General features: G+C 38.6%; 1 protein-coding gene across 3 annotated transcripts in view; it reads right to left on the bottom strand.

Moving 5' to 3' along the window:
* The window catches only part of AP3B1 (adaptor related protein complex 3 subunit beta 1), a 274,430-nt gene extending 264,536 nt beyond the window's left edge, over positions 1-9,894 (bottom strand). For all 3 annotated transcript variants that reach the window (XM_060009263.1, XM_060009260.1, XM_060009262.1), the window contains exon 1: positions 9,640-9,894. In XM_060009263.1, coding sequence (XP_059865246.1) covers positions 9,640-9,767 — 128 coding nt within the window. In that variant the 5' untranslated portion in view covers positions 9,768-9,894. The remainder of the gene's footprint in view (positions 1-9,639) is intronic.
* Between the last annotated feature and the right edge of the window lie 16,906 nt (positions 9,895-26,800).

Below are 26,800 nucleotides of genomic sequence, written 5' to 3'. Positions count from 1 at the left end.
TAAGCACCTTCACATAAATTATACCATGTAATATTACGTGCGTATGTGAAAGAAAGAGTCCTCTATACAATATTTAACAAATATTCAATGAGTCACTACAAAATGAAAATACAGAATGACTTAATGAGATGAAGGTATCAATGAAAATACTAGGAAAAGTAAAAAGTAGAGCAAGCTTTGAACAACTGGAACTATAAAACTGTTATATGAAAAAATTTTTAAATATGGTATAGACCCTAATTAAAATTAAATATTATAAAAAATTAAATATTATAAATAAAAATGGGAAAAAAAGTTTAAACCCTAATATGGAGACACAATGACTCTTTAAAGTATGTCTAAAATAATGTGTTATAGAGTGGCCAATATGGTGGAGGAGGAAGATCCTGAGCTCACATCCTCCTACAGACACACCAGTATCACAACTATTTATAGAGCAACTACAGATGAGAATGACCTGAACACTAGCAGAGAAGAGCTCCTACAACTTAAGATATACAGAAGGAACCACAGAAAGATAGGGAGGAAGGGCAGAGCCACAATATAGTCAAGAACCCAAAGCCTCAGATAGAGGACCCAAAAACAGGAGGATAATTACAACTGCAGAGGTTCTCCCCAAGGATCAAGGGCTCTGAGTCCCACATCAGGCTCCCCAGCCCAGGGGTCCTGCACCGGGAAGACAAGGCCCTAGAATGTTTGGCTTTGAAGATGAGTGGGGCTTACTTTGGGGAGAGCCAGAGGACTGTGGGAAATAGAGACTCCACTCATAAAAGGGCACATACTAAATCTCACATGCTCCAGGACCCAGGGCAGAAGCAGTAATTTGAAAGGACCCTGGGTCAGACCAACTTGCTAATCTTGGAAAGCTTCCCAGAGAGGCAAGAGGCAACTGGGATGTATCCTGGAGACATAGATGCTGGTGGCAGCCGTTTGGGGGAGCTCATTTCCCAAGGATACTGGTGCTGGCAAGCGTCATTTTGGAATTCTCCCTCTAGCTTGTCAGTGCCAGGACCCAGCCCACCCACCAGCCAGTCAGCACCAGTCCTGGGACACTCTAGATCAAGCTAGCTGCGGGAGGGGGACACTGTCCTACCCATCAGCAGGCCAGCTGCCATAGAAACCCCTGAACCCCCAGCTTCCCTGGGACCCAGCCCTGTCTACCAGAAGGCCCAATACCCAGCCCTACACATCAATGGGCCAGCAAGAGCCCCGGGTACAGCAGCCAGCCAATCCCATCCACCCCACCCACCAGCGGGCCAGCACTAGCTCTGGACCCGGCTTCATCAACCAGCAGGTGGGCACCAGACCTGGGACCACCGAGGCCCTACAGCCAGCTGTGTCAGGACCCAGCCCACTCACCAGCAGTCTAGCACCAGCCCCAGGATGCCCTGGGCCTGGGCCCCACCTACTTACACGCTGATATCAACCAAGAATTTAAGGTACAATGTAGAAAAGACAGCCTCTTCAACAATGGAGCTGGGAAAACTGGACAGCTGCATGTAAAAGCTGAGATTAGAACACTACCTCATAGCGTATACAAAAATAAACTCAAAATGGATTAAAGACCTAGATGTGAGACCTGAAACCCTAAAACTTCCAGAAGAAAACATAGGCAGAACACTCTTTGACATAAATCATAACGATATTTTTTTGGGTCTGTCTCCTAAAGCAAAAGAAATAAAAGCAAAAATATATAATGGGATCTAATTAAACTTAAAAGCTTTTGCACATCAAAGGAAACCATCAACAAAACAAAGAGACAACCTACAGGATGGGAGAAAATATTTGCAAATGATGTGACAAGGGATTAATATCCAAAATATATAAACAGCTCATACAATTCAGTATCAAAAAACAAAAAACCAAACAACTCAATCAAAAAATGGCAAAGATGGGCTTCCCTGGTGGCACAGTGGTTGAGAGTCCGCCTGCCGATGCAGGGGACACGGGTTCGTGCCCCGGTCCGGGAAGATCCCACATGCCGCGGAGCGGCTGGGCCCGTGAGCCATGGCCGCTGAGCCTGCGCATCCGCAGCCTGGGCTCCACAACGGGAGAGGCCACAACAGTGAGAGGCCCGCGTACCGCAAAAAAAAAAAAAAAAAAAAAAAATGGCAAAGATGTGGAGAAAACGGAACCACTGTACACTGTTGATGGGATTGTAAATTGCAGCAGCCATAAGTGTATGGAGGTTCCTCAAAATATTAAAAATGGAATTATCATATGATCTAGCAATTCCACTCCTGGGTATTTATCCAAAGAAAACAAAACACTAATTTGAAAAGATATATGCAACACAAGTTCATTGCAGCATTATTTACAATAGCCAAGATATGGAAGCAACCTAAGTGTCCACTGACAGATGAATGGATAAAGAAAACATGGTATGTGTATACAGACACACACACACACACACACACACAACAGATTACTCATTTATAAAAAAGAATGAAATCTCGCCATTTTCTACAACATGTAATAACCAGAGAATATTATGCCAAGGGATATAAGTCAGACAGAGAAAGACATATGCAGAATCTAAAAAACAAATGAACAAATATAACTAAACAGAAACAGATCACAGATACAGAGAACAGGTGGTTGCAGGGGAAGGAGGGGATAGGTGTATAAACTTCAGTTACAAAAAGTTAAGTCACATGTATGAAATGTACAGTGTGGAGAATACAGTCAATAATTATGTAGTATCTTTGTATGGCAAGAGATAACAGCTAGACTTATTATGGCGATCATTTGGAAATGTATAGAAGTATTGAATCACTATGTTATGTTCCAGGAACTAACATAGTGTTATAGGTCAATTATTCATCAAAAACAAACAAACTTACAGAAAAAGAGATCAGAATTGTGGTTACCAGAGGCAGGGAGGTTGAGGGGCGGGGGAATTGGATGAAGGTAGCCAAAGGTACAAACTTCCAGTTATAAGTAAGTACTTTATCTTACAACTGGGGATGTACTATAGAACATGATGAATATAACTAACACTGCTATACTTTATATGTGAAAATTTTTAAGCAAATCCTAGGAGTTCTTATCAGAAGGAAAAAAAAATTTTTTGCTGTTTCTTTAATGTTGTATCTATATGAGATGACGGATGTTCACTAAACTTACAGTGGTAATCATTTCATGATGTATGTAAGTCAAATCATTATGCTGTACATATTAAACTTATATGCTGTATATTATACAGTGCTGTATATAATTATATCTCAATAAAACTGGAAGAAATGCAAAAACAAACAAAAATAAACAAAATAATGTGTTACTATTAATAAGGTACTGACAACTGGGGCAGAAAAAGGAAAATCAAAATGAAATCGGTACTGCTGAGAGCTCTCTAAAATGAAGCCAGGAGGCCACTGAGGAAGTATGACTTATGGACGACTCAGCCCGGATCGAATCTGAACTTTGACCACTTACTATCTTAATGTAGGTATCCAGAATATCTGCCCAATGTTCCAGAAACTCAAAATATTTAACCGACCCTTACCCTAAAATAACTCGTGACAGCCTGTTCCTTAAGGACAAATACTTCCTTGCGTCATGGTCAACGATAATTCTTCACAGACAACTTAATAACCTTGTAGCTTTCATCTTTATAAGCCTCTGACTCTCTTCCCCTGTACAATCTCGAACTGCAATTCTTAAGACCCCAAATAAATTATTTTATTTGCAGCCTTCTGCATTTTCTTGGTCGACAGGACTGGTTGATCTTTACTTTTAATAAAGTTAAGTCGGGGCTTCCCTGGTGGCGCAGTGCTTAAGAATCCCCCTGCCAATGCAGGGGACACAGGTTCGAGCCCTGGTCCAGGAAGATCCCACATGCCGCGATGCAACTAAGCCCGTGTGCCACAACTACTGAGCCTGCGCTCTAGAGCCCACATGCCACAACTACTGAAGCCCGTGTGCCTAGAGCCTGTACTCCGCAACAAGAGAAGCCAGCACAGTGAGAAGCCTGTGCACCGCAACGAAGAGTAGCCCCCGCTCGTTGCAACTAGAGGAAGCCAGTGTGCAGCAACGAAGACCCAACACAGCCAAAAATAAATAAATAAATAAATAAATTTTAAAGATAAAGTTAACTCAAAAACATCCCTATAAGAAGGTTGCTCTCATTCAGATACATTTCTATAGAAATGTATTTCTATACATTTCTATGCCCTCTTGAAAGGGAGAAAAAGCAGTGGATGTAAGTTAGATTTGCTGTAATTATATGCAAACTAGAGCCCCACTGTAAAATTCCTAGTGGATTCCACTGAGAAATACTGATATTAAAGGTTAAAGGGTTATATGTAATGTAATTTTCATGCTGACAATAAATAAAATTTAAGTTAAAAAAGTAAGCTAGGCCTTATCATTTGCAATGCAAATACACTGATGTAGTATTGATTATATCATACTACTACATGATGTAGTACAACACAAAAGTATGCAGCTCTTACTTGGGTCTAAATTAGCTCTGTGAATCTAAACAAATGAAAAGCCCACCCCAATTTCAGCAGGGACTAAAACTGCTACCTTGGTTACCTATTCGTTGTTAAATCCAATGGCCTCTTTTCAGCCTTCATTCTATTTGCCCTCTCTCTGCAATTCCTAACATAGTTGACCATTTCCTCTAACCAACTTTCCTCTCAGCTTCCTTTTTTTTTTTTTTTAACCTTTCTCTGGTTTCCTACCCCTCTGAGCACTCTTCAGGTAGTTCTTCTTCCATTCACACCTTAAATGTTGGTGTTCCCTAGCGATTTGTCTAAACTGCCCTGTCTCCTAACCAGAAAAATTCTCCCTGGGTGATTTCATCCATTCCCATGCTTTAATTACTACCCACAATTCTAAATGCTGATCTATAATCTATATTTCATCTAAATGTGCCTTTTTTTTTTTTTTTTTTTTTTTTGCAACTGTCCTGGTTTCAGTATACTTTGCCTGAAGAACTCCCCCTGTTCTCCACCTGGCAAAAATCTTCCCAGGCTTTATGACCTAAAATATCACCACCTCAGCAAAGCTTTCAACAACTTTTCTAAATAGTGTTAGTTAATATTCTAGTTTAGAAATCATTTTCGGGCTTCCCTGGTGGCGCAGTGGTTGAGAGTCCGCCTGCTGATGCAGGGGACGCGGGTTCGTGCCCCGGTCTGGGAGGATCCCACATGCCGCGGAGCGGCTGGGCCCGTGAGCCATGGCCGCTGAGCCTGCGCGTCCGGAGCCTGTGCTCTGCAACGGGAGAGGCCACAACAGTGAGAGGCCCGCTTACCGCAAAATTTAAAAAAAAAAAAAAAAAAAGAAATCATTTTCAACTATACCATCTTATGAAAAACTCACAAAATAGGTAAGTCCTCTCTAGAAATGAGGACACTGAAGTTTGAAGAGATCAAGCAACTTGAACAAGGAAACATTACTACAGGTGGAAAACATCAACTTAAATCCAGGCCTCCTCACTCTAGGTCCAATGCTCTTTCTAATACACTGTGATGTTCTCAAAAGAAAAGAGATTTGGAAATTTAGTAGTTTTACCATTGTTAAGAAAAATTAATTAGTATTGTCTGTTTCCTTCTAGAAATTAATTCCTAATTAAATGTTTAATCCAGAAATAAAAATATTAAAATTAATTTTTAAATTATACACACACAGCCAAATTGGTTAAGATAAGAGTTTAAGACAAAAGAAAAATAACTGAGGAAAAAACTAAAAGTAATAAAAGTTTACAATAGTCTCAAAGGAAACGATTACAAAAAATTAATTTTTTACATTTTTAAATAACGAAATTGCAAATCTTGACACCAATCATCTAATACACAGGCTTGATTAACCAATAAATGATGTATAAAATCTGCTTTCGTAAAACCATTTAAAGCTCTCTAACTTTAGTTCTATTTAAAAGGGAAGGGAATAAATAAGATTGATAAATAGGATTAAATTCAGAAAACAAAAATCATCAATAATCCTGTGACTAGGAAGTGATTAGGCATCCTTGAGATGGTTAGTGAAGGATCGAAAGGACATAGAGCTTTAGGATAAGCGGCCAAAGAACAGAATAGTGGAAGGAGTTAGAACATCACCACTTTGCAGACACTGTGGTAAAGACTGGTTGAACAGATTCATTGATGGTTGCTAAATATAGGGGATGGTGAATCTGATGAAGAGCAAAACATCTGCATGGTCTCCAACTGTCCCCCCCATAGATCGATTATTGGAAAATAAATAAATAATGGACAACCCTTTACCTGGGAAAATTAACATCATGAAGATGGGCATCCTATGCCTCCAGACACAATAGTCTAAGAAGGTAGTACTATAGCCTGGGATACATAACATGAATGTATGTAGGAACCAGCAAAGACAAGTTGATTAACATGCCATAAAGTAATTGGCTTGTATTCTTCAAAGTGTCAAGGTAGTGAAAGACAAAGGCTAAGGAACTATTCCAGATTAAAGGAGATTAAAGAGATACGAGAACTAAGTGAAATACATGATCCTGGACTGGATTCTGTACTAGAGAAAAAAATGTTAAAAAAAATTAAAATTATTTATTGGAACAAATGACAACACGGGGATTATAGACTGTAGATTGTACTAATGTTAAATTTCCTGAATATAACAGTACTACGGTTGTAAAAGTACTGCAGTTCTTAAATAAAATACACACTGAGGTATGAAGATAAAGAGACATGATGTATACAACCTATTCTCAGATGTATCAGAAGACATAATAACATGGAATGTGTGTGTCTGCGTGTGTATGGAGAAATAAATAAAGCAATGCAGCAATTTTTTAAATTGGTGAATGTGCCTCAGGCGTAGTTCTCAGTAGTATTCCTACAACTTTTCTGCAAACCTGAAACGATTTCAAAGTGTTGATAAATCATCGAAAATGAGAGCAGACGTGCGCCACAACTACTGAGCCTGCGCTCTAGAGTTCGCGTGCCACAACTACTGAGCCCGCATGCCACAACTACTGAGCCCGCATGCCACAACTACTGAAGCCCATGCACCTAGAACCCGTGCTCTGCAACAAGAGAAGCCACTGCAATGAGAAGCCTGCGCACCGCAATGAAGAGTAGCCTCCACTCACCGCAACTAGAGAAAGCCCGCGCACAGCAACGAAGACCCAAGGCAGCCAAAAATTTTAAAATAAATTAATTTTTTTAAAAAAAAGAAAATAAGAGCAGAGGGGGTGGGCGAAATGGGTGAAGAGAGTCAAAGGCACAAAGTTCCAGTTATAAAATAAATAAGTCGGGGGATGTAATGTACAGCATGGTGACTACAGTTAATAATACTGTATTGTTTATTTGAAAGCTGCTAAAAAAGTGAATCTTGAAAGTCCTCGTCACAGGGAAAAAAATTGTAACTAAGTGTGGTGACGGATGTTAACTAGACTTCTTGTGGTGATCCTTTCTCAATATATAAAAATACCTACTGAATACCTACCTACGTTGTACACCTGAAACTAATACATTACATGCCAATTATACTTCGATAAAAAATAAATTAGAGCAGAGGAACAGGGTAAGCTTTAAGCTTTTTATATAAATTTTGTCATTTGGGTTTTAAAAAAGGCAAGAAATATCACCCTTTAATAAATGAGAGAATGCAAGCTCAAGAGAGATTAAGTGACCACTTCCAGAACAGGGGTCTCCTTGTTTCTGTACAACCCCATTAGGTTGCAATTCAATGGCCAAAATGTTTCTAATTCCTGAAAGCCTCAAGGTCATACACTGTCTACAACTACTATTCAAAGTTTTAAACTTTTAATGAGTTGTATGCATTCTCCAATAAAAGCACAATAAACTTCATCAAGTAGTAAGTAGCATATCCAAGTGCTCAAGAGAATGGGCTCCAAGACTAGATTGAGCTCAAATCCAGGCAGTGCAGTGGTTCTAGCTTTGTGATCTTGGGCAAATTAACCACTTGGGCTCCAATTTTCTCATCCGCAAAGTGGGATCAAAGAAGTAGCTTTGGGTTGCTCCTTGATCCTCTGTGACACTTGAGCATCACAGAATAGTTTCCCATAAGCCATACTCACACTCAGCCAAAGGGTTGTTAGGAGGACCAAATGAAATAATAAATGTAAAGTAGTGTGCACAAGCGCTCTACAAACGTTAGCTATTTTTATTTTAAATCCAACTTGCTCAGGCACCTCAACAGCACTGGTCATAGTCAAAGCCACACATTTTTTTCCAAATCAGGCCCAAATCTGACAAAATAGGAAATGAAAGGCTCTAAAAGAAAAATATCTTAGAAGTTCACAAAACATAAAAGTAAATCAATTGTAAGCATATCACGTGCGAAACAGACCTCTACAGACTTATACGTTAATTCAACAGTTGAAACATCTGCTAATAGAACAGCAGAGCTGCAACAAGCTCCTTGTTGGAACAATCTATCATCTAAATACACAGAATGAAACACGAAAAGTTAGTTCTATTACTTTTAAACTTTTCTAACCTGCGAATAAGGAAACAAACAAATAAACAAACCAAAAACTCTATTTCACACTCCATACAGGATTTCAGTTAGCTTAATACAGTGAAAATGTAATCCCAATTTCAACTACTAGCACTTTCCAGAATGTCTTTTAAAATAAATTTGAAATTTAATTTAAATTAAATTTTAATTTATCTTTCTGACACCGCAAAGCCACCAGCACAGCTACTTTACCTTAATTTAGCATAAATCTAGTGTCAGCCTATTATGTGACCATAGTGTTTAGTTAGCACTGAGATTAAAAAAAAGAAAAACGTAAAAATGATTACAATAAAATACAAAGTTACCAGAATTCTGTAAGTTTAAAACCATTCCTTCGCCCCCCAAAAAATCAATGCGGTGGGGGGGTTCTTTCCCTTTTCGGTGGTACTTAAAATACTCTGAATAATTCTTTTTTTTACTCTTAATAACTTTTCAAAAAACCAAGTATACAATGTTTAGTGTTCATTTTTAAAATTCACACTATTAATTTGTAAAATTTTACCACTTGCTCAGAGTAACACTAAATATTCTCTACTCATATGCTTATTACTGTGTTTGGGATTGGGGTGGTTTTTGGGTTTTGTTTTTTGTTTTAGGGGTTTTGGGTGGTTTGTTTTTTTTTTGTCTGTAGTGCAAAGGACGTTGCCCGAGAACATTAACGTCTGTATAAACCAGCTTGTCCCTTCATAAAGCGTCTAAAACACCTCCTAGCTCCTGCATTCGAGGGTCACAGAACAGTTTCCCATTAGCCACACTCTCACGTTCCTTCTCAACTCCCCAAACACCCCTTCCACGCTAGTGAGCGAATTTCTCCAGGTGTGATCAAGCAAACATTAAATTAGCTTGAAGCGTTTGTTCAAAATGCAGATGCCTGTGCCCCAACCCAGACCAATTCAGAGTTTTTGGGGATAGCACCTAAGGGCTCCAAATGGTTCTTTTTTCACTGAAGTTTGAAAACTACTAGAGACTCCCCTCCACACACTCATCCCAAACTCCCAACAACTCCCACCAGTCCCAACTGATTCAGCTGCGGGAAACGTTACCGCTCGTTTCCGGGTGGGTCTTAGCGCGACCCCACGCCTCTCCCGGGAGCCCCATCTCGGTGCCCGCTCCTCCCGGGCACCAGCTCCCTAGTCCCGTCCCCACACCCCAAACCTTTCTCCTCACTTCTTCATATCGCTGCTAAAGAGGCCGAAGGCGCCGGAGGGGGAAATGGTTGAGGTCGCCTCCTGACCCAGCTCCGTCGCCTCCCCTCCTCCGGACTGCTCACTGTAAGCGAAGCTGTTGCTGGACATTGCTGCGGTGCTGCCGAGTGTCGGCTTGGCCCTGCCGGGGGTTCTCTCCGACGGGCTCCCGTCCGAGGGAAGCGAAACAAAACTAGTTCTCGTTTGGAGGGGCGCCCGCAGGCGCTTCCGGACTCGTCACGGCTCCCAAAGCCGACCTGGCGGTCCACCCCCCTGCGCATGCCCAGTGTGCAGGCGGCCGGAGCCCACCCCCACCCCCCCGGGCACTCCAGGGCCAGACTGGATTTGCCTTCTCCGGGTTTTTGAGGTAGCTGAGAGGCTCGGACCCCGGCTCTGCGGAAGGCAGGCCTCGCGCATGCTGGAGACTAGACTCTCGACTTTTAAAGTTTTTTTGGAGACAAATACCCGTGTATCCATTTCGATCCCCTAGGAGGTTCCCGAGCCCGGACACCTCTCTGTCGGACTCCTGTTGTAAACCAGTAGCTTTCAGATTTTTCCTGAAACTCCAGTTAACACACCAGATCAACTTTCCTAAACATATCAGGATTGCTTTTCCTGTTTAAGCTGGTTTCTGCTCCTCTCCCTCCAGCCATCTGTGTCTTACACCTGCCCCAGGCAACCTTTGTCGCAGATCTCTGCGTTTAAAGGAAACCTCCAGGGCCCTGTCTTTGAGGATCCACCACCTGCCAGATGTGTTCATTGTAGTGAAAGCTTCAAACGAAAATCCTGGGGCCGTTGGTTTCAAGGAGATAGTGATTCCTACTGGCGTCTGGCCACCAAAAGTAGAATAAAATAAAATAGAGTGAGCCTCACGCTCCAGGAGTAGGCTATCATCTGGGCACCTCCTTCCTTTGTTCTGCCGCTTGTGGTATCATTTACTAAAGTCTTCTGGAGAGTCAAGGCAGAAAGTTGCCTGGCCCCTGAGTAGCACCTGAGAAACCTTTCCAGGAGTAACTTCCCTCAGCCTGACGTTTCGGGTGGATTTCAGATCCTACCGTACGCTTTCCGTACTGCTTCCCCTTTAGGCAGAATTTGAAGCTTAGAGCCCTGAGAAACTGTCAGGGAACTACGGAAACACAGTCTGGGGAGGCAGCGCCTGGGTGGGGGAGGGGAGAGCGTCGTACAAGGATTAGAGTGCTGTCCTCACCTCCTCTAATGGCCACACTGGAAACAACACTGAGGTATCACTACGTACCTACCCAAATGGCCAAAATCCAGAACACGGACACCACCAAATGCTGGTGGGGAAGGGGAGCAACAGAAGCTCTCATTCATTGCTACTGGGAATGCAAAATTGTACAGCAACAATGGAAGATAGTTGGACAGTTTCTTACAAAATTAAACATACTCCTACCATATAATCCAGCAATTGAGCTCCTTGGTACTTATCCAAAGGAGCCGAAAACTTATGTCCATGCAAAAATCTACACAGATATTTATAGTAGCCTTATTCCGAATTACCAAAACTGGGAAGCTACAAGATGTCCTTCAGTAGGTGAATGTATAAACAAACGGTGGTACATCCAGACAATTAAATATTATTCAGTGCTAAAAAGAAATGAGCCATCAAACCATGAAAAGACATGGAGGAAACTTAAATGCACATTATTAAGTGAAAGAAGCCAATCTGAAAAGGTTACATACTCTGTGATTCCAATTATGTGACCTTCTGGAAAAGGCCAAACTATGAAGACAGTAAAAAGATCAGTGGTTGCCACTAAATGAGTTGGGGAGAAGCGGGATGAAAGGCAGAGAACAGAGGATTTTTAGGGCATTGAAAATGCCCTATATGATACCATAATGGTGGATACATGTCTCCAAACCCATAGAATGAATAACACCAAGAGTGAACCGTAATGGAAACTATGAACTTTGGGTGATAGTGGTGTGTCAATATAGGTTCATCAATTGTAGCAAATGATCACTCTGGTGAAGATGTGGTAACCAGGGAGGCTGTGCATGTGTAGGGGCACGGCATATATGGGAAATTTCTGTAACCTCCTCTCAATTTTGCTGTAACCTAAAAATATTCTAGAAAATAGAATCTTAATTTTTTTAAAAAATTATTTTTAAAAAGAAAAGCCACACTGTTACTTTGGAAAAAAGCACGGCTCTAGGTGGGGGAGGACAGAATGCCCTCCAAACTTCATATTCTGGTCAAAACTTGGCAGGTTTTTTCTTCAGCTGTTGGAATACCCTTCCAGGGATGAAATGATGGAGCACCTAAAATATTTTGTTGTCAATATCGATGATATCGATCAATTTAGAGAATTTCACCTACAGCTGATTTTTCCTGATGATGATGATATATACTTAGCAGACGGCTTAGTATGTACGAGGCACATAAACAATTTTCATATATTAATTTATTTAATAGTAGAAGAAGCTAAGGTTTGCTTTCCTTTATCTGTGAAATAAGGACATTGATATACACATACCCTAGAGACTCTTTGGCATATATTCCTGGGCATAGAATTTCGTGGTTGTAGATTATATGCACCTTTACTGAATATCCTAAATTTTTCTCCAATATAATTTTAACAGTTCACACTCCCACAGCAATGTATGAGAAATCTTCTTTCCTCACATTCTCACTAACACTTTGTTTTTTTAAAGTTTTTATCCTCATCAATATGATAGGTATGAATATTATTTTATTATAATTGATTTTAATTTTTGTGTTCATAATGAATTTAAGCATCTTTTTATGATATTGTTCCATTTGCATTTTCTTTTCTGGGAACTGCACATAAAGAAATTTACTCAATTTTACACTGAGTAGTTTGTTTTCCTTATAGATTTGAAGTTCTTTATTCTTGAGTCTGTCTCTCACTGCTTGATTTTTTTGTTTAATCTTTTTTTTTTTTTTTTTTTTTTTTTTTAGCGGTACGTGGGCCTCTCACTGTTGTGGCGTCTCCCGCTGCGGAGCACAGGTTCCGGACGCGCGCAAGCTCAGCGGCCATGGCTCACGGACCCAGCCGCTCCGCGGCATGTGGGATCCTCCCGGAAGGGGGCACAAACCCGCGTCCCCTGCATCGGCAGGCGGACTCTCAACCACTGCGCCACCAGGGAAGCCCTGCTTGATTTTATTTGGTAATATTTTCGTATTTTAATTTTTTCATGCAGACTAGTGTAGGAGATTGAACTACAATTTTTTTTACATTGTCCTTGAATGGTGCAGGTATTATGATTATATATTCCTCAAAATATTTGTTGGGTAACTTTCTTTCTCTCTTCTCTGGATTATTATGTATAAGATGCAAAGCATATATTCTTTGGAAAAACAGATGAAACTTTCTTTTATCACTGAAAAAATATTAGGGACTTGACAAGATGAATTCCCTTACTGCCTTAAGATTCTAAGACTGTTACAGAAGTATTCTTACAGAAATATACAAAAATATATAAAAATAATAACTACATACGTTGAGGTCTAGTGTTCCCATCTCTTCAGAATTCAAAAAGCTTTTATATATTTATGACGTTTTCTGACAGGAAAAATGGTCATGCTTCCAACCAGAAGAAACATCAGTTCTAGTTGAACCAAAGACTTATTCTTTGATGTTTGTTACCAAGCCAGAAGCAGATTTTTCTGTTTCCTACGCACATATATAGAATCTCAGGATCATTGATAAATATGGTGCTTTTTCAAAATGATTTTTTCCCTAACCTTTTAACAAAACCTATATTGAATTTTCTGATTTCAGCTTCTGTTCATCTGAACCCTCATGATAATAGGTGTTAAATTTGGTGTATATATTTTCAAACTTTTATCTAAGCATAGAAAAACAAATTATACATGTGTATATTTTACCAAATGTCAGTTAAAACTGTATCATCAGCCCCCGATTGCCACAACTAGAGAAAGCCTGCGTGCAGCAACGAAGACCCAACGCAGCCAAAGATAAACTTATTTTTTAAAAAAAAAAAAAAGCCAGGGTTACATTTCTTCAGGGTTTCAAAACAACAAAAACAACAGGACATACACAGTGAGTCAGCATGGCCTTGACATGTGGGAAGGGAGTTTTATCATCAAAGGAGGACCAGCACTGGTATCCCAGGAAAAGGGGCATTTTTAATCTTTATTTTTAACATGGACGTTCTTTACTTTTGGTCAATGTGCCCTTTTTCTTTAATAATTAAAGCAGATGTACAATGTATGTTTGATAGGCCCCAACAGGCTATTTTAGTTAGCATAAAATTAAACTCATGTATAAGGCAGAATGACTTCCCTATATCGCAATATGTGAACATTTCTTTTATCAGCCTCCTTGCGTCAAACCTTTCTGTCCTTGTTATGGGGATGTCAACTCCATGACGGCGCCCCCATCCTTGGCCAGGTCCCGAAAGAGACAGCCAGGGTGGGCAGTGAAAGCCTTCAGCCAGTGGTACCTTGGTCCTCGAACTTTTAGTTTTAACCTCTATGGCAAACTCTAAACCAACTAAACTCCCAGCCTCCAATTCAATTTTCTGCCCTTTTGTCTTTGTTCACACCAGTTCGTGGGCCAGGACAGCCGTCGTCCCTTTTTTCCTGCCAATTCACTCTGAAACTTCCCCTGATCCCCTTCTTTATGAAATAGCCCTTCTTTTTCTCCAGATCTCTTTATTTTCCTCTGAATCCATGTAATATTAAACCCTTTCCTAAAAAACAAAAAAACTGTATTATCATTCTGCATCTTATTTTTTCTTTTAATGTATTACGGAAATCTTTCCATTCCATTATATATGGCTGCCTCATTGTTTTAAACATATACATAATAGCTCATTCTCTGGGTGCACCTTTATGTATTTAGTCAACAGCCCATACAACATTGGCCATACGTGTGTTTGTACACTAGCATCAGTTTTTCCATAAAGTAAGATCCCAGAAGTCCAATAGCTAGGTCCAATGATGTGCACAATTAAAATTTTAATAGATAGTGCCAAATTTATAACACAAAAGGAGGGTACCAGTTATCTCTTCTACAAATATTCCTGTTTCAACATACCCCTTCCAGCAATGAATATTATAAATCTCTTTAATGTTTGCTAATCTTATTGGCAAAAAATAAATAATAAAATCCTCACTATTGTTTAAACTTTTATCTCATTTGTTATAATTAGGGACTACTTAATAATGTATTGTCCAAAGTGGAAACTTTTAAGACTTTTTATGACGCTAGTCATAATTTTACTGGAAGAGCACATATAAACCAGGCCTTTCCTGGGGAAACAGGACTATATGATTACCCCAAATGGGATGGAGTTAAAGCAAACATTAATTGGCCTTTTGAATTTTTTTCTATTAATTATGCAGAGTTGGCATTTGCTTATTTTTAAATGAGTTATCTGTCTCTTTTATTTGTAGGCACATTATAAATAATGAAAGTTAAACTTTTCTCTTTATTTTCTAGGAGAGTGTAAGTTATAAAAATTGATTCAAAAAGTTGTAGGAAACATGAATAGACTAAATAATTATAGAAAAAATTGAAAAAGTTGTCAAAAATCTACCACCAGAGAGATACTAAACCAATACAGTTCTATTAGGCCTATAAGGACTTCCAATTTCTGTTATGTTAAACTATTACTGAATTTTTAAAAAGAAAAAGACAAAGCACTTCCAAATTTATTTTAAGACCAGCATTAATGAAATCCAAGCTTGACATTTTTTTAATACAAAAAAAGGAGAGCTATAGACTTTCTAAATAATATACTGAACTAATATTAAATGAAAACATAAAATTACCCAGTAGGTTTTACATAAAATAAAATAATTTTTAACATTAAAAAACTTATTATACTTATTATATATAGTATATATATCAATAGATATTGGAAATGGATTTAATAACAATCAGTTCTTCTGATTTAAAGTCATAATTAATAACCTAAGAAATGGAAGGAAATAGTGCTACCATTATTGTGCATATACAGTAGTCCCCACTTGTCCACAGTTTTGCTTTCCATAGTTTCAGTTACCTGCAGTCAACTGCAGTCCAAAAGTATTAAATGAAAAATTCCAGAAATAAACAATTTATAAATTTTAAATTGCATGCTGTTCTGAGTAGCATGATGAAATCTTGTGCTGTCCCGCTCTATTCTGCCCAGGACATGAATCATCCCTTTGTCCAGCATATCCACGCTATATACACTACCTGTTCGTTAGTCACTTAGTAGTCATCTCGCTTATCTGTATCACAGGGATTGTATTCAAGTAAACCTTATTTTATTTAATAATAGACACAAAGTTCAGGAGTAGTGATGCTGGCAATTTGAATACTCTCTTACTGTGCCTAATTTATAAATTAAGTATTATCATTGCTACGTATGGGTAGAAAAAACATAGTATATGTACGGTTCAGTACTATTCATGGTTTCAGGCATCCACTGGGGTTTTTGAACATATCCACCGTGGATAAGGGAGGACTACTGTATAAATGTTGTATGTATAGATTATGTTAAAATACCTCCACAAAACATAAAGTAAAACACATATTCATATTTAATAGTGAAACATGAAAGTATTCCAGCTAGAGTCAGAAAAAGAATAGATATGCCTAATAACACTATTACCATTTAATACTCTTCTATAGATTCTAGATAATGCAATAAGATAAGAAAGATAAATAAAATAATAAATAGTGGGAAAGAAAAGATTATAATATTTATTGATAATATGATTATCTTTTTTTTTTTAGATGTTGGGGGTAGGAGTTTATTAATTTATTTATTTTTGCTGTGTTGTGTGTTCGTTTCTGTGCGAGGGCTTTCTCTAGTTGTGGCAAGTGGGGACCACTCTTCATCGCGGTGCGCAGGCCTCTCACTATCGCGGCCTCTCTTGTTGTGGAGCACAGGCTCCAGACGCGCAGGCTCAGTAGTTGTGGCTCACAGGCCTAGTTGCTCTGCGGCATGTGGGATCCTCCCAGAGTAGGGCTCGAACCTGTGTCCCCTGCATTAGCAGACAGATTCTTAACCACTGCACCACCAGGGAAGCCCAATATGATTATCTTGCTGGAAAATCTAAGAGAAAATTATTAGACCTCTACGTTGATTCCGCAGAGTGGCCAGATTCAAAATCCAATAGCACTCCTATGCACCAATAATATCTACTTACAAAATGTAATTTAAAAAAGACCCAATTCCACAGTAGCAACAAATAAGCCTTAAGAAATTTACAAGACATAAGTGAAGAAAAACTATAAAATTTCACCAAAGGGTGGGCAGCAGGGGAAAGACCTGAAAAGAGAGTCTGTGTTTCTGGATAGGAATATTCAAGTGTTTCGATGTACTTAACGCAGCTTCCATCAAAATTTTAAAATTTTACCAGACAAATTGAATCTAAAGTTTATCTGGAAAAATAAATGCTGCTTAAAGCAAGAAATCTGGGGGGGAGTGGAGTATAGCATGGTGAAGGAATTACCCTACCACTCACATAAATGTAAATGCACTATAAAGTTATCGCAATTTAAACGTTTGGTAGTGTCTCAAGAATCAGTAGACTGATTGATAGAATAGAAACAGACTAGCTCTAAGTGAATATTGACATTTTGATAAAGTTAATATTTCAGAACACTTATGAAATAATGTATTCTTCAATAAATGGTACTGGGATAATTAATTAGTTAACTATAGGGGAAAAAATAAAGTTAGATTTCTGTATTCATTTCTGATGGCTGCTGTAACAAATTACCAGAAGACTAGCAGCTTAAAACAACATAAATTTATTCTCTTGAGGTTCTGGAGCTCAGAAGATTGAAATCAAGATATACATTCTAAAGTATGGGCAGGGCAACTCCTTCCAGAGCTCTAGGGGATAAGACGTTCCTTGCTTGTTCTAGAGGCTAGAGCTGCATTCCTTGCATTCCTTGGCTTTTGGCCCCTTCTTCCGTCTTTAAGGCAAAACTCTCTGTTCTGTCGTCACTTTTCCTTCTCCCAATCTGTGACAGGTCTCCCTCTGCCTCCTTCCTACATGGACATTTGTGATTATATTTAGGACCTACCCAGGAAATCCAGGCTAATCTCCTCATCTCAAAATCCTTACTTTAATCATGTCTGCAAAGTCACTATTGCCATATAAGGTAACATTCACAGTTTCTAGGAATTAGGATTTGAATATATTTAGGGGTTATCATTCAGCCTACCACAATCTCTAACTCACACAATCTAAACATAAATTCCAGATTGATCAAAAATAAACCACAAAACTTGAATAAATTTTAGGAAAATATTTTCAGGATTGAGGATGGTTAAGGATTGGGGTAAAAAAGACTCTCAGCATAAATCTAGGCTAGAAACAATAAACAAATATTTATAAAACAATAAATTTTATACAAATAGTTTTAGCTGCCTTTACAATTAGAAAATGACTCTCTTATGGTTTTTAATAGAATTTAAATTTTACAGCGTTAGTGAAGACATGAGGTACAAATTTCACAAGTATTTCTCTAAGTGCTCCCATTTCAAAAAACATTTAAATTTGAATTATGAAGAAAACAATAATTTGATCTCTAATAGCAAGGGTTTCCATTTATTGAGCTGTTAAATATTTCACGATCCAAATTGATTACACGTGCTTACCATCGTCCTGCTTGATCCTCATTTACATCTAAGGACTTAAATGTGAGCCACTCCCCCTAGTTTAGTACACTCCAGACAGTCTGGTGTTTTGTTTCTTGATCCACCAAGCTTGTTCTGACCTGGGAGACCTTACTTGCTGAGTTCTCTGCCCAGAACATTCTTCCATTGGGTCATCAAAAGGCTGACTCCATCAACTTTATTCAGGCTTTATTCTATTCAGCTGTTTGCTCAAATGTCACCTAATCAGAGGTCTTCCCTGACCACCCATTCTAATTTGGTACTTGCCCTGATTCTCACCCCCATTGGTAAACAGAATTGACTGGGACAGCTGCGCCTTTTAGTTAGCTATGCCTTGCTCTGTGATACAAATCCCTGTGGAAGTTTTGCATTGAGTTAAAGAGGACAACTTTCCCAGACAGAGTACAAAGTTTCTTTTGCCAAATGAATATGAGCTGTAACGCCCTCCTGTTTAAAGAAACCCCATGATCAATTATTTTGGAATGTGAAGAACTCTTCTGTAACTGAATTTATGCAATCCTCCAATTTACCAAGCTTTTGGGGATTTTCATATTTCAGGTTTTCTGAAGTGGTACACACCTGCAAACTTATGCTTTGAAAATGCCATGACCTCATTATTATATTTTATAATGAAATTGATCTGGAAAAATGCAATGTGATAAACCCTACATTAGACAATGACTAATATTTATTTGAGATGATGATATAAGAATAGAAACTATTATCTGTAAATATCACAAAGGGAACATTTAGGCCACTTATATTCTCTTATTTTATTTAAGAGTTTTAGATGGACTTAATCTCAGAGGCAAAGGCTTAAGTTGTATAAAATGATTTTGTAATATTTTTCCTCACATTCCTAACATATTGACTATTTTTATTCAGTCCTAGGTTTTGGAAGGAGTTTAAATAGCTAGGTGATGTGCTCAGCAAAGATAAGCTCTGCTGAAGTAAAAGTCTAGGGAGCATCTTCCTCATGTCCTCTCTCCGAGGCTCACTTACAAATCAGTGAATGTAGCTTTCCTTTCTACCTCCCTTTTACAGTCCCTTTTACAGAAAGAACAATCAACCATATCCAGGTTCGAACCCTGACTCCATCACCAGCTAGATGTACAAAGGCAGGCAAGTTCTTAATCTTTCTGAGACTGAAAGTTCCTAAAAGCTATTAGTTCTCTTCCTCATTTAAAAATAAAATTTTTTTAAAAAAATTGTATTTATTTATTTTTGGCTGAGTTGGGTCTTCATTGCTGCGCGCGGGCTTTCTCTGGTTGCGCGAGCGGAGGCTACTCTTCCTTTCAGTGCCCAGGCTTCTCACTGTGGTGGCTTCTCTTGTTTCGGAGCACGGGCTCTAGGCACGCGGGCTTCAGTAGTTGCAGTGCATTGGCTCAGTAGTTGTGGCACACGGGCTTAGTTGCTCCGTGGCATGTGAGATATTCCCAGACCAGGGTTCGAACCCCTATCTCCTGCATTGGCAGGGCGATTCTTAACCACTGAGCCACCAGGGAAGCCCCAAACTCTTTTTTTTTTTTTTTTTTGCGGGACGCGGGCCTCTCACTGTTGTGGCCTCTCCTATTGTGGAGCACAGGCTCCAGACGCGCAGGCTCAGCGGCCATGGCTCACGAGTCTAGCCGCTCTGCGGCATGTGGGATCTTCCCGGACCAGGGCACAAACCCGCGTTCCCTGCATCGGCAGGCGGACTCTCAACCACTGCGCCACCAGGGAAGCCCCCCAAACTCTTTTTTTAACGAAAGGAAATACGTTCAGAATACTGCTCATCCAGGTACAAATAAACTTCCTAACTTCTATGTTAACAAAATCTCTAGACTTGCCCCTAAATGTTGAAATTATAGGATCAACTCCCTTAGATATCTTCTAAAACTCCTTAAAAATGTGAAAGCTCTGAAATTTTTATATGCAGAGAGGAATCTGAATGTTTTATTAATACAGTCAACAAATACATATGAAACTCACCTTGCACATGGCACATGCTGGAGATCATACTTGGTACAAAATTGAGGAAAAGCCAAGCCTTTTCCTCAAAGACATCATAGTGAGAAGAGATAAACCTCTACATGAATATGTGTAATACTATAGTACAAGGTAGTAATGGTGAAAATACGTAATATATTCAATAAAGATTAATATCTTCAATATGTTGCAATATATTCAAGAAAGATTAAATTTTTTACTTTTATTAGTTATATTAAATAATTCAAAAATCATTCACTCACATCCCATTGTTATAGTTCTATTGTTTTACTATAAACCAGACAGTCTTCTAAGTGCTTGGCATGTATTAACTCACTTGATCCTCACACAATCCTGTAAGGTAGTTACCATTACATCTTCATTTCATAGGTGAAAAAACTGAAGAATTGGGCTTAAGAAATTTGTCCAAGTTTACACCACTAATAAATAGCAGACCTGGTCTTTGAACCTAGACCAGACTTCAAGGCCCACAATTTTAATTACCCTGCTACACCACCCCTTCAGATACTTAATAATATATCTTAGAGGGCTTCCCTGGTGGCACAGTGGTTGAGAGTCCACCTGCCGATGCAAGGGACACAGGTTTGTGCCCCGGTTCAGGAAGATCCCACATGCTGCGGAGCGGCTGGGCCCGTGAGCCATGGCCGCTGGGCCTGCGTGTCTGGAGCCTGTGCTCTGCAATGGGAGAGGCCACAACAGTGAGAGGCCCGCATACCGCAAAAAAAAAAAAAAATATATATATATATATAAGAGATGTATCAATATATTTAAAACTTATTTGTTCTTTTTTCCAGCTGCATACTTTTCCATTTTATGGCTGTATCATAATTCATTAAATTAGCCCCCAATGATGAACATTGATTTATTTCTAATTTTTTTGTTATTATAAACTATGATTCCATAAATTTGATGGTGATATGTTTTGTAGCGTGTTGCTGCCTACGATTCTCTGAAAGGCAAGTCCTTGACTATTATAGGACCCTAAATTGGCACTTCCCTCATTATTGCATCATCTCTCATAGTTATAAGGTAGATTTACTAAGTGCAATGAGAGATGGAAACAAACTGAATAAGTGATAAAAGAAATCATAGAATGCAATAACATTTGAACTAGACCTTAGATATGGAAAAGTTAATTTACGCAGGTAAGTGAGATACATAAAGACTTCATAGTAATGAAACAATCAGAGGCATTTTTCACAGACATTAGGATAATAGAGTAATTCTATATCTTAAGTGAATGCAAAGATTTGAAAACTTAATATTGAACAACATCGGTTTTGCAGTTAATAGTTAAAAGAAACACTACATACATACTACAAGGGTCAGAAGTTAATCTTCGTGGTACCATAAAAAATTTCCTAAACCACTGACATAGCACACTAATGCATTCAAATATGCCCATGCAGCTGGAGCAGATACGACCACAACAGCTGGGATAATCACAGGTGGAATGACTGTAATAGAAGCAAAAGAGAATAAAGCAGAACCAAATGGCCTTAAATCAGGTGGTAAATCATTCAATTTTAAATCTTGTAGTTCAGAATTCAAACCAAGGGCCCATGCTTGAGGAAACTAATGGAAAATTTACTAGAAGTCATTCAAAAGGCACTGAAAAAGAACACTGCATTTATAAGGGAAAAATATCTCAAATCACTTTAAAGTTGAATGTTAGCAGAACAGTTAAGGAAATCATGGCACTACAACTTGAGGAAATATGAACCATTAAATATTATAAACATGAACACTATTTTCTTAAGCAGGACTCTTTTTTGTTGCAGGTGAAAGAATCCATGTCAAACCTTCTTAGCAAAAAATAAATGTAAAAAGAAAGGATGTGGGGGAAGAGATTTATTGACAAGGGTTTCACTGCCCTTAGAGGTGAATGGATGTAGGGATTCAAATGATTCCACCAGGATTTTCTCTCCCATCTTAAGCCCTGCTTTCTGTCTGTGTTGGCTTCATTCTCTTGAACTGCCAACAAACCGATGACATAGCTGCAGGGAGCTTCAACTTTACATCACAGTTTGGCAACCCAAATGAAATAGAGTCTTCCAGCAAGTTCCCAGGAAAGGGCTCTGATTGGCCCAACTTGGTTGATATGCCTATCACTAGGACTAATCACTGTGGCTTTGGAGATGGATTATTATGACTGGTCAGGCCTGAGTCCCTTGTGTACCCTTTGGACAAGGGGAAGGATCCTAGAATCAAATGATTGGACTAAGGGAGATGCGGTTCCACAATGGACAAAGGGGTGGTCTTACTGGAAGGAGGAGCAGGGAATCTTAGGTAGACAAAAACAACAAATATCATACAGTAACAGTGAAAATACTTATCATGAAATAAGTAAAAATAATAGAAGAAAAATTGCATCTATACTGTGATTACAACTACATACAATTCTGAATTCATATTGACGTGGAATAAAAGGAGGGTTAATAAATAAAACAAGAACCGCTGCCAGAATAAGAAGCATTTGGCAGTAGTTCTCAATCAGGGACAATTTTGCCCCCAGCCCCCAGCCCCCAGGTATATTTGACATTTTTGATCGTCACAGACAGAGGAGTGTTACTGGCCTCAGGTAGTTAGAATCCAAGGATGCTGCTAAATATCTTACGATGCACCCGACAGCACCCCACAACAAAGAATACCTAGCCCAAAGTGTCAATAGTGTAGCTATTGAGAAAGCCTGGCAGGAGTGTAACAGAAGTGAGTTAAAAAAAAAAAAATCTGTTGTTGCCTGCTCAATAAAAAGGAGAAAAAGGAAGGACAGGAAGAATTAGAAAAGAAAGGAAACAAAAGGGATGGATGGTGATGGCAGAGAAGATGAGAGAATCAGAGACATGAGGATATTGGAAATCAAGACGTCTTATTTCTAGTCCCACCTTTACAATTAACTGGCAGTGTAACCTTGGCAAATTACAGACTCTTTAAGACTCACTTTCCTTACTTCTAATATAAGGAATTAAGCTAGCTAATTTGCCTCTGAGGTTCTTCTAGCTCAAAAATTCGGACATTATCTTGGATAGTTAAGCAGACTCAGGAAAATTTTAATGATCTATGTGTTCATGGCTAGTTTTAAATCCTGGCATTCCTTGTTATTACAGACACATTATAGGATTTCTCCTTTTTATCAACATTTTTTATATAAAATGAGTCATGTTGCTGGACTGAAGAAGTTAGGCCCAATAGTTAGGTTTTTCTCAGGCACTGGCAACAGAAAAAGTAACACACCATCCATTTATCAGTGCTCTTTTTTTTCAAAATTTTAATTTTTTTATTAAGACAGAACACACAGAGCTGGACTCTTCAAAAAATTCTGTTGTGAGTGTAAAAAGACAGGGGAACTACTTTAGGAAAAAAATGTTAGAGACATAAAAAAATGCAATGTGTAAAACTTGATTGTACCCTGGATTTGAAAAGCAACGACACAAGAAATATCTTGCGGACAATTAGGGGAATGTGGATATGGACTGTATATTAGATGATGTTATTAAACTAATGTCACATTTTTAGGTGATATAATTGTATTTTGGTTGGGTGGGATAAAGTCCTGTTTTTAGGAGATGTATGTGGAAACACCTATGGTAAAGATATCTGCAACTTATTTTCAGGTGGATCCGGGGAAAAAGTCTTCTTACAAGTGTATATAATATCAAGAGAAAAATGTGGCAAAATGTTAATATTTGGTGAACTAGGTGAATGGTATACAGGTATTCATTGTTTTCTTCTTTCAACTTTCTACAGGTTTGAAAATTTATTGTGAAAACAAAAAGAATAAAGAGAAAGCACATATATCCAGCATCTCAAGGTTGTAAAGGCTCTTAAAGTTCTAAGCAACTTCTTCAAAGTAATTGAGAATAGACTGGAGTGTGAATTGGAAAGTCTCAATGGCCTGCTTTACCCACAGAACCTGCTGATCTGCGTGACTGCATGTTATGTTGTAAAAGTCATCCACTAATACCACTGATAAAGGAAATGGATCATTAACTTAAAATTAAACGTGATTATAAAGGAAAGTTGATAATCACGTAAGGCCTGATTGCCAAGCAAACAAAATGAACCGGAAAGATACACTTAGAGCATTTTTTCACACTTACAACATTTTTTCAGGAAATATACTTGCCCAATTATCCTTATTACTTCCATATGCCCAATTTGTAAGGGAAAAAATTCTCTTTTTTCCTGAATCCAAGCATTGAAAATCAATGTAAAACATCTCCGGATATTAAATACTTTCTTTATACTAACATGTGATGAGTACTATTGTATTCTGTATTAGAAAACTTGACCTTTTTTGGTACATGATGTCTATGTCATGGAAATGTTAGGTAAGTTTTCACACAGAAAACTGATTTAGAAATACATCAGAGGCATAGAGTGCACTGCAACTTCAGCATTATTTGTTGGCCAGGTTAATTACAAAGGGAGGGAGGTGAGACTATGGCTTACTGATGCAAATATGCCATTGTATTCAATGATACAGAATTTCTTTCAAATCAAAGACATGGAGAGCCCATCCTTTAGCCTAGCAGCTGGAGTAATAATGTGCTACAATTGATAGTTACACTGCCAGTTAATTGCAGAGATACGACTTGAACTGCTTCCCCAAGTCACCCAAATAAAATGCCCAGAGGATTAGTGTTTTATCTTCTAGGGATCAACAGATTTCATTCTCTCTGCAAAAAGGTAACTAATGACATCTGCATTCATTTTGAAAACAAATGTTTATCTCTTAGCAAAGGTAGGAGGTAGAATCTATTTTAAGATAACTTTAAGATGGGAGTCCAAGGGGACTTCCCTGGTGGCACAGTGGTTGAGAGTCCGCCTGCCGATGCAGGGGACACGGGTTCGAGACCTGGTCCGGGAAGATCCCACATGCCGCGGAGCAACTAAGCCCGTGCGCCACAACTACTGAGCCTGTGCTCTAGAGCCTGCGAGCCACAGCTACTGAGCTCACGTGCCACAACTACTGAAGCCCGTGCGCCTAGAGCCTGTGCTCCACAACAAGAGAAGCCACCGCAAGAAAAAGCCCGTGCACCACAACAAAGAGTAGCCCCCGCTCGCCACAACTAGAGAAAGCCCGCGCGCGGCAACGAAGACCCAACGCAACCAAAATAAATAAATAAATAAATTTATTAAAAACAAAACAAAAAAAAAGATGGGAGTCCAATATTACCCATATGTGTCCCCGCTGAATGACTGTTATAAATCACAGGATTAAATAAATTATTTTGGACCAACTTTAACCAATCTAAATAGGTCCATTTAGATTATAAATTTCTCAAGGGCAGGGACCATATCTTACACTTCTTGGTGTCTCTCTCCCTAACAGTGTGCCCTACGGATTCAATAAATGCTATCAGTGATCATGCTTGCAACAGTGATGATGTTGATGATAACTTCTTGCAATGAAAATAAAGGAACATACTAAATCTATCAAGCCAGCAGAATTTTTGGACAATAATCAAGTTCTTTACAATTATTTGATATTGCCTGAGTAAGATTCTATTGTTTGAAGAGTTTAACAAAGGTTATAAAATTTAATTAACTCAGAGAGAGTGAAGAATACTTGAGAAGATTTTATTTTCCCTTCATAATTGCAATCGATATGATAAAATTGTCCTCAAGCAGTCATTCCTGTCACATTAGCATATATAGTTACTTTGAAGTCCCAGATGATGTATTCTCCCGTTGTTTCATCTTTCTTGACTGTTAAGGTTAATAGAAAAGGCCCACGTTCATTAGAATAAAATTGTACTAAAAATATAATCTGACCCAATTAGTAAAAGAAGCTCTTGTCTGGGATAAGTGGTAATTCCAGTTGTAGGCAGCAGAGGTAGTTGTTTTCACAGAAAACATGAGATACTCATATTTGAGTTTCTCTTCTAATCATAATTTCAAATGTTAAAATCTTATAAATTATTCATCTTAAGTATTATAATTCCTTCTCTCTCTCCTTTGCCCTTTCTTTAGAAAGTATGTGTTGCTCTAGGTCAACACTATCACTTGTTTTTTGTTTCTTGTTTTTTGTTTACTCCGTGTTTAACTCTAATTGGGTCCTCAATTACTCTGACAAGCATAAATATCCCAGGGTGGACACTATTATAATTATATCACTATTATAAAATGACTGTTTCCTGTTGCTCCTGTAAGAAGATTTTAAATTAAATTTAACAAATATTTATTAAATAATCATGATGTACAATGTACCGTGGCATGTGGCATGGGAAAAATAAAGATGAACACGTGTCTACTCTAGGACAAGAGGTTTAAAGCAAGAGTCTAGGGATAATGAACACAAGACATTCACCTCTGGAAACCATTTAATTCCAGATACTCTCATGTGACAACCTTAGGGCCTTTGTGTCCTGAGATGAGACTCTAGTGTCAACATTCAAAAGGACAAGACCAAATCCACATTGACCTATTTGGTCCCTTCTTTCTCCCTAACTAATGTTGCTGGTAGAGCAGTTAGCGCCATTTACTGCATGATTAGTGGGATGCTGGGTGAGTTATTT

This window comes from Delphinus delphis, chromosome 3, assembly GCF_949987515.2.
Source record: "Delphinus delphis chromosome 3, mDelDel1.2, whole genome shotgun sequence".
NCBI lineage: Eukaryota > Metazoa > Chordata > Mammalia > Artiodactyla > Delphinidae > Delphinus > Delphinus delphis.
The sequence above is the reverse complement of the archived record's forward strand: the minus strand, read 5'-3'. Positions and strand labels throughout refer to the sequence as shown.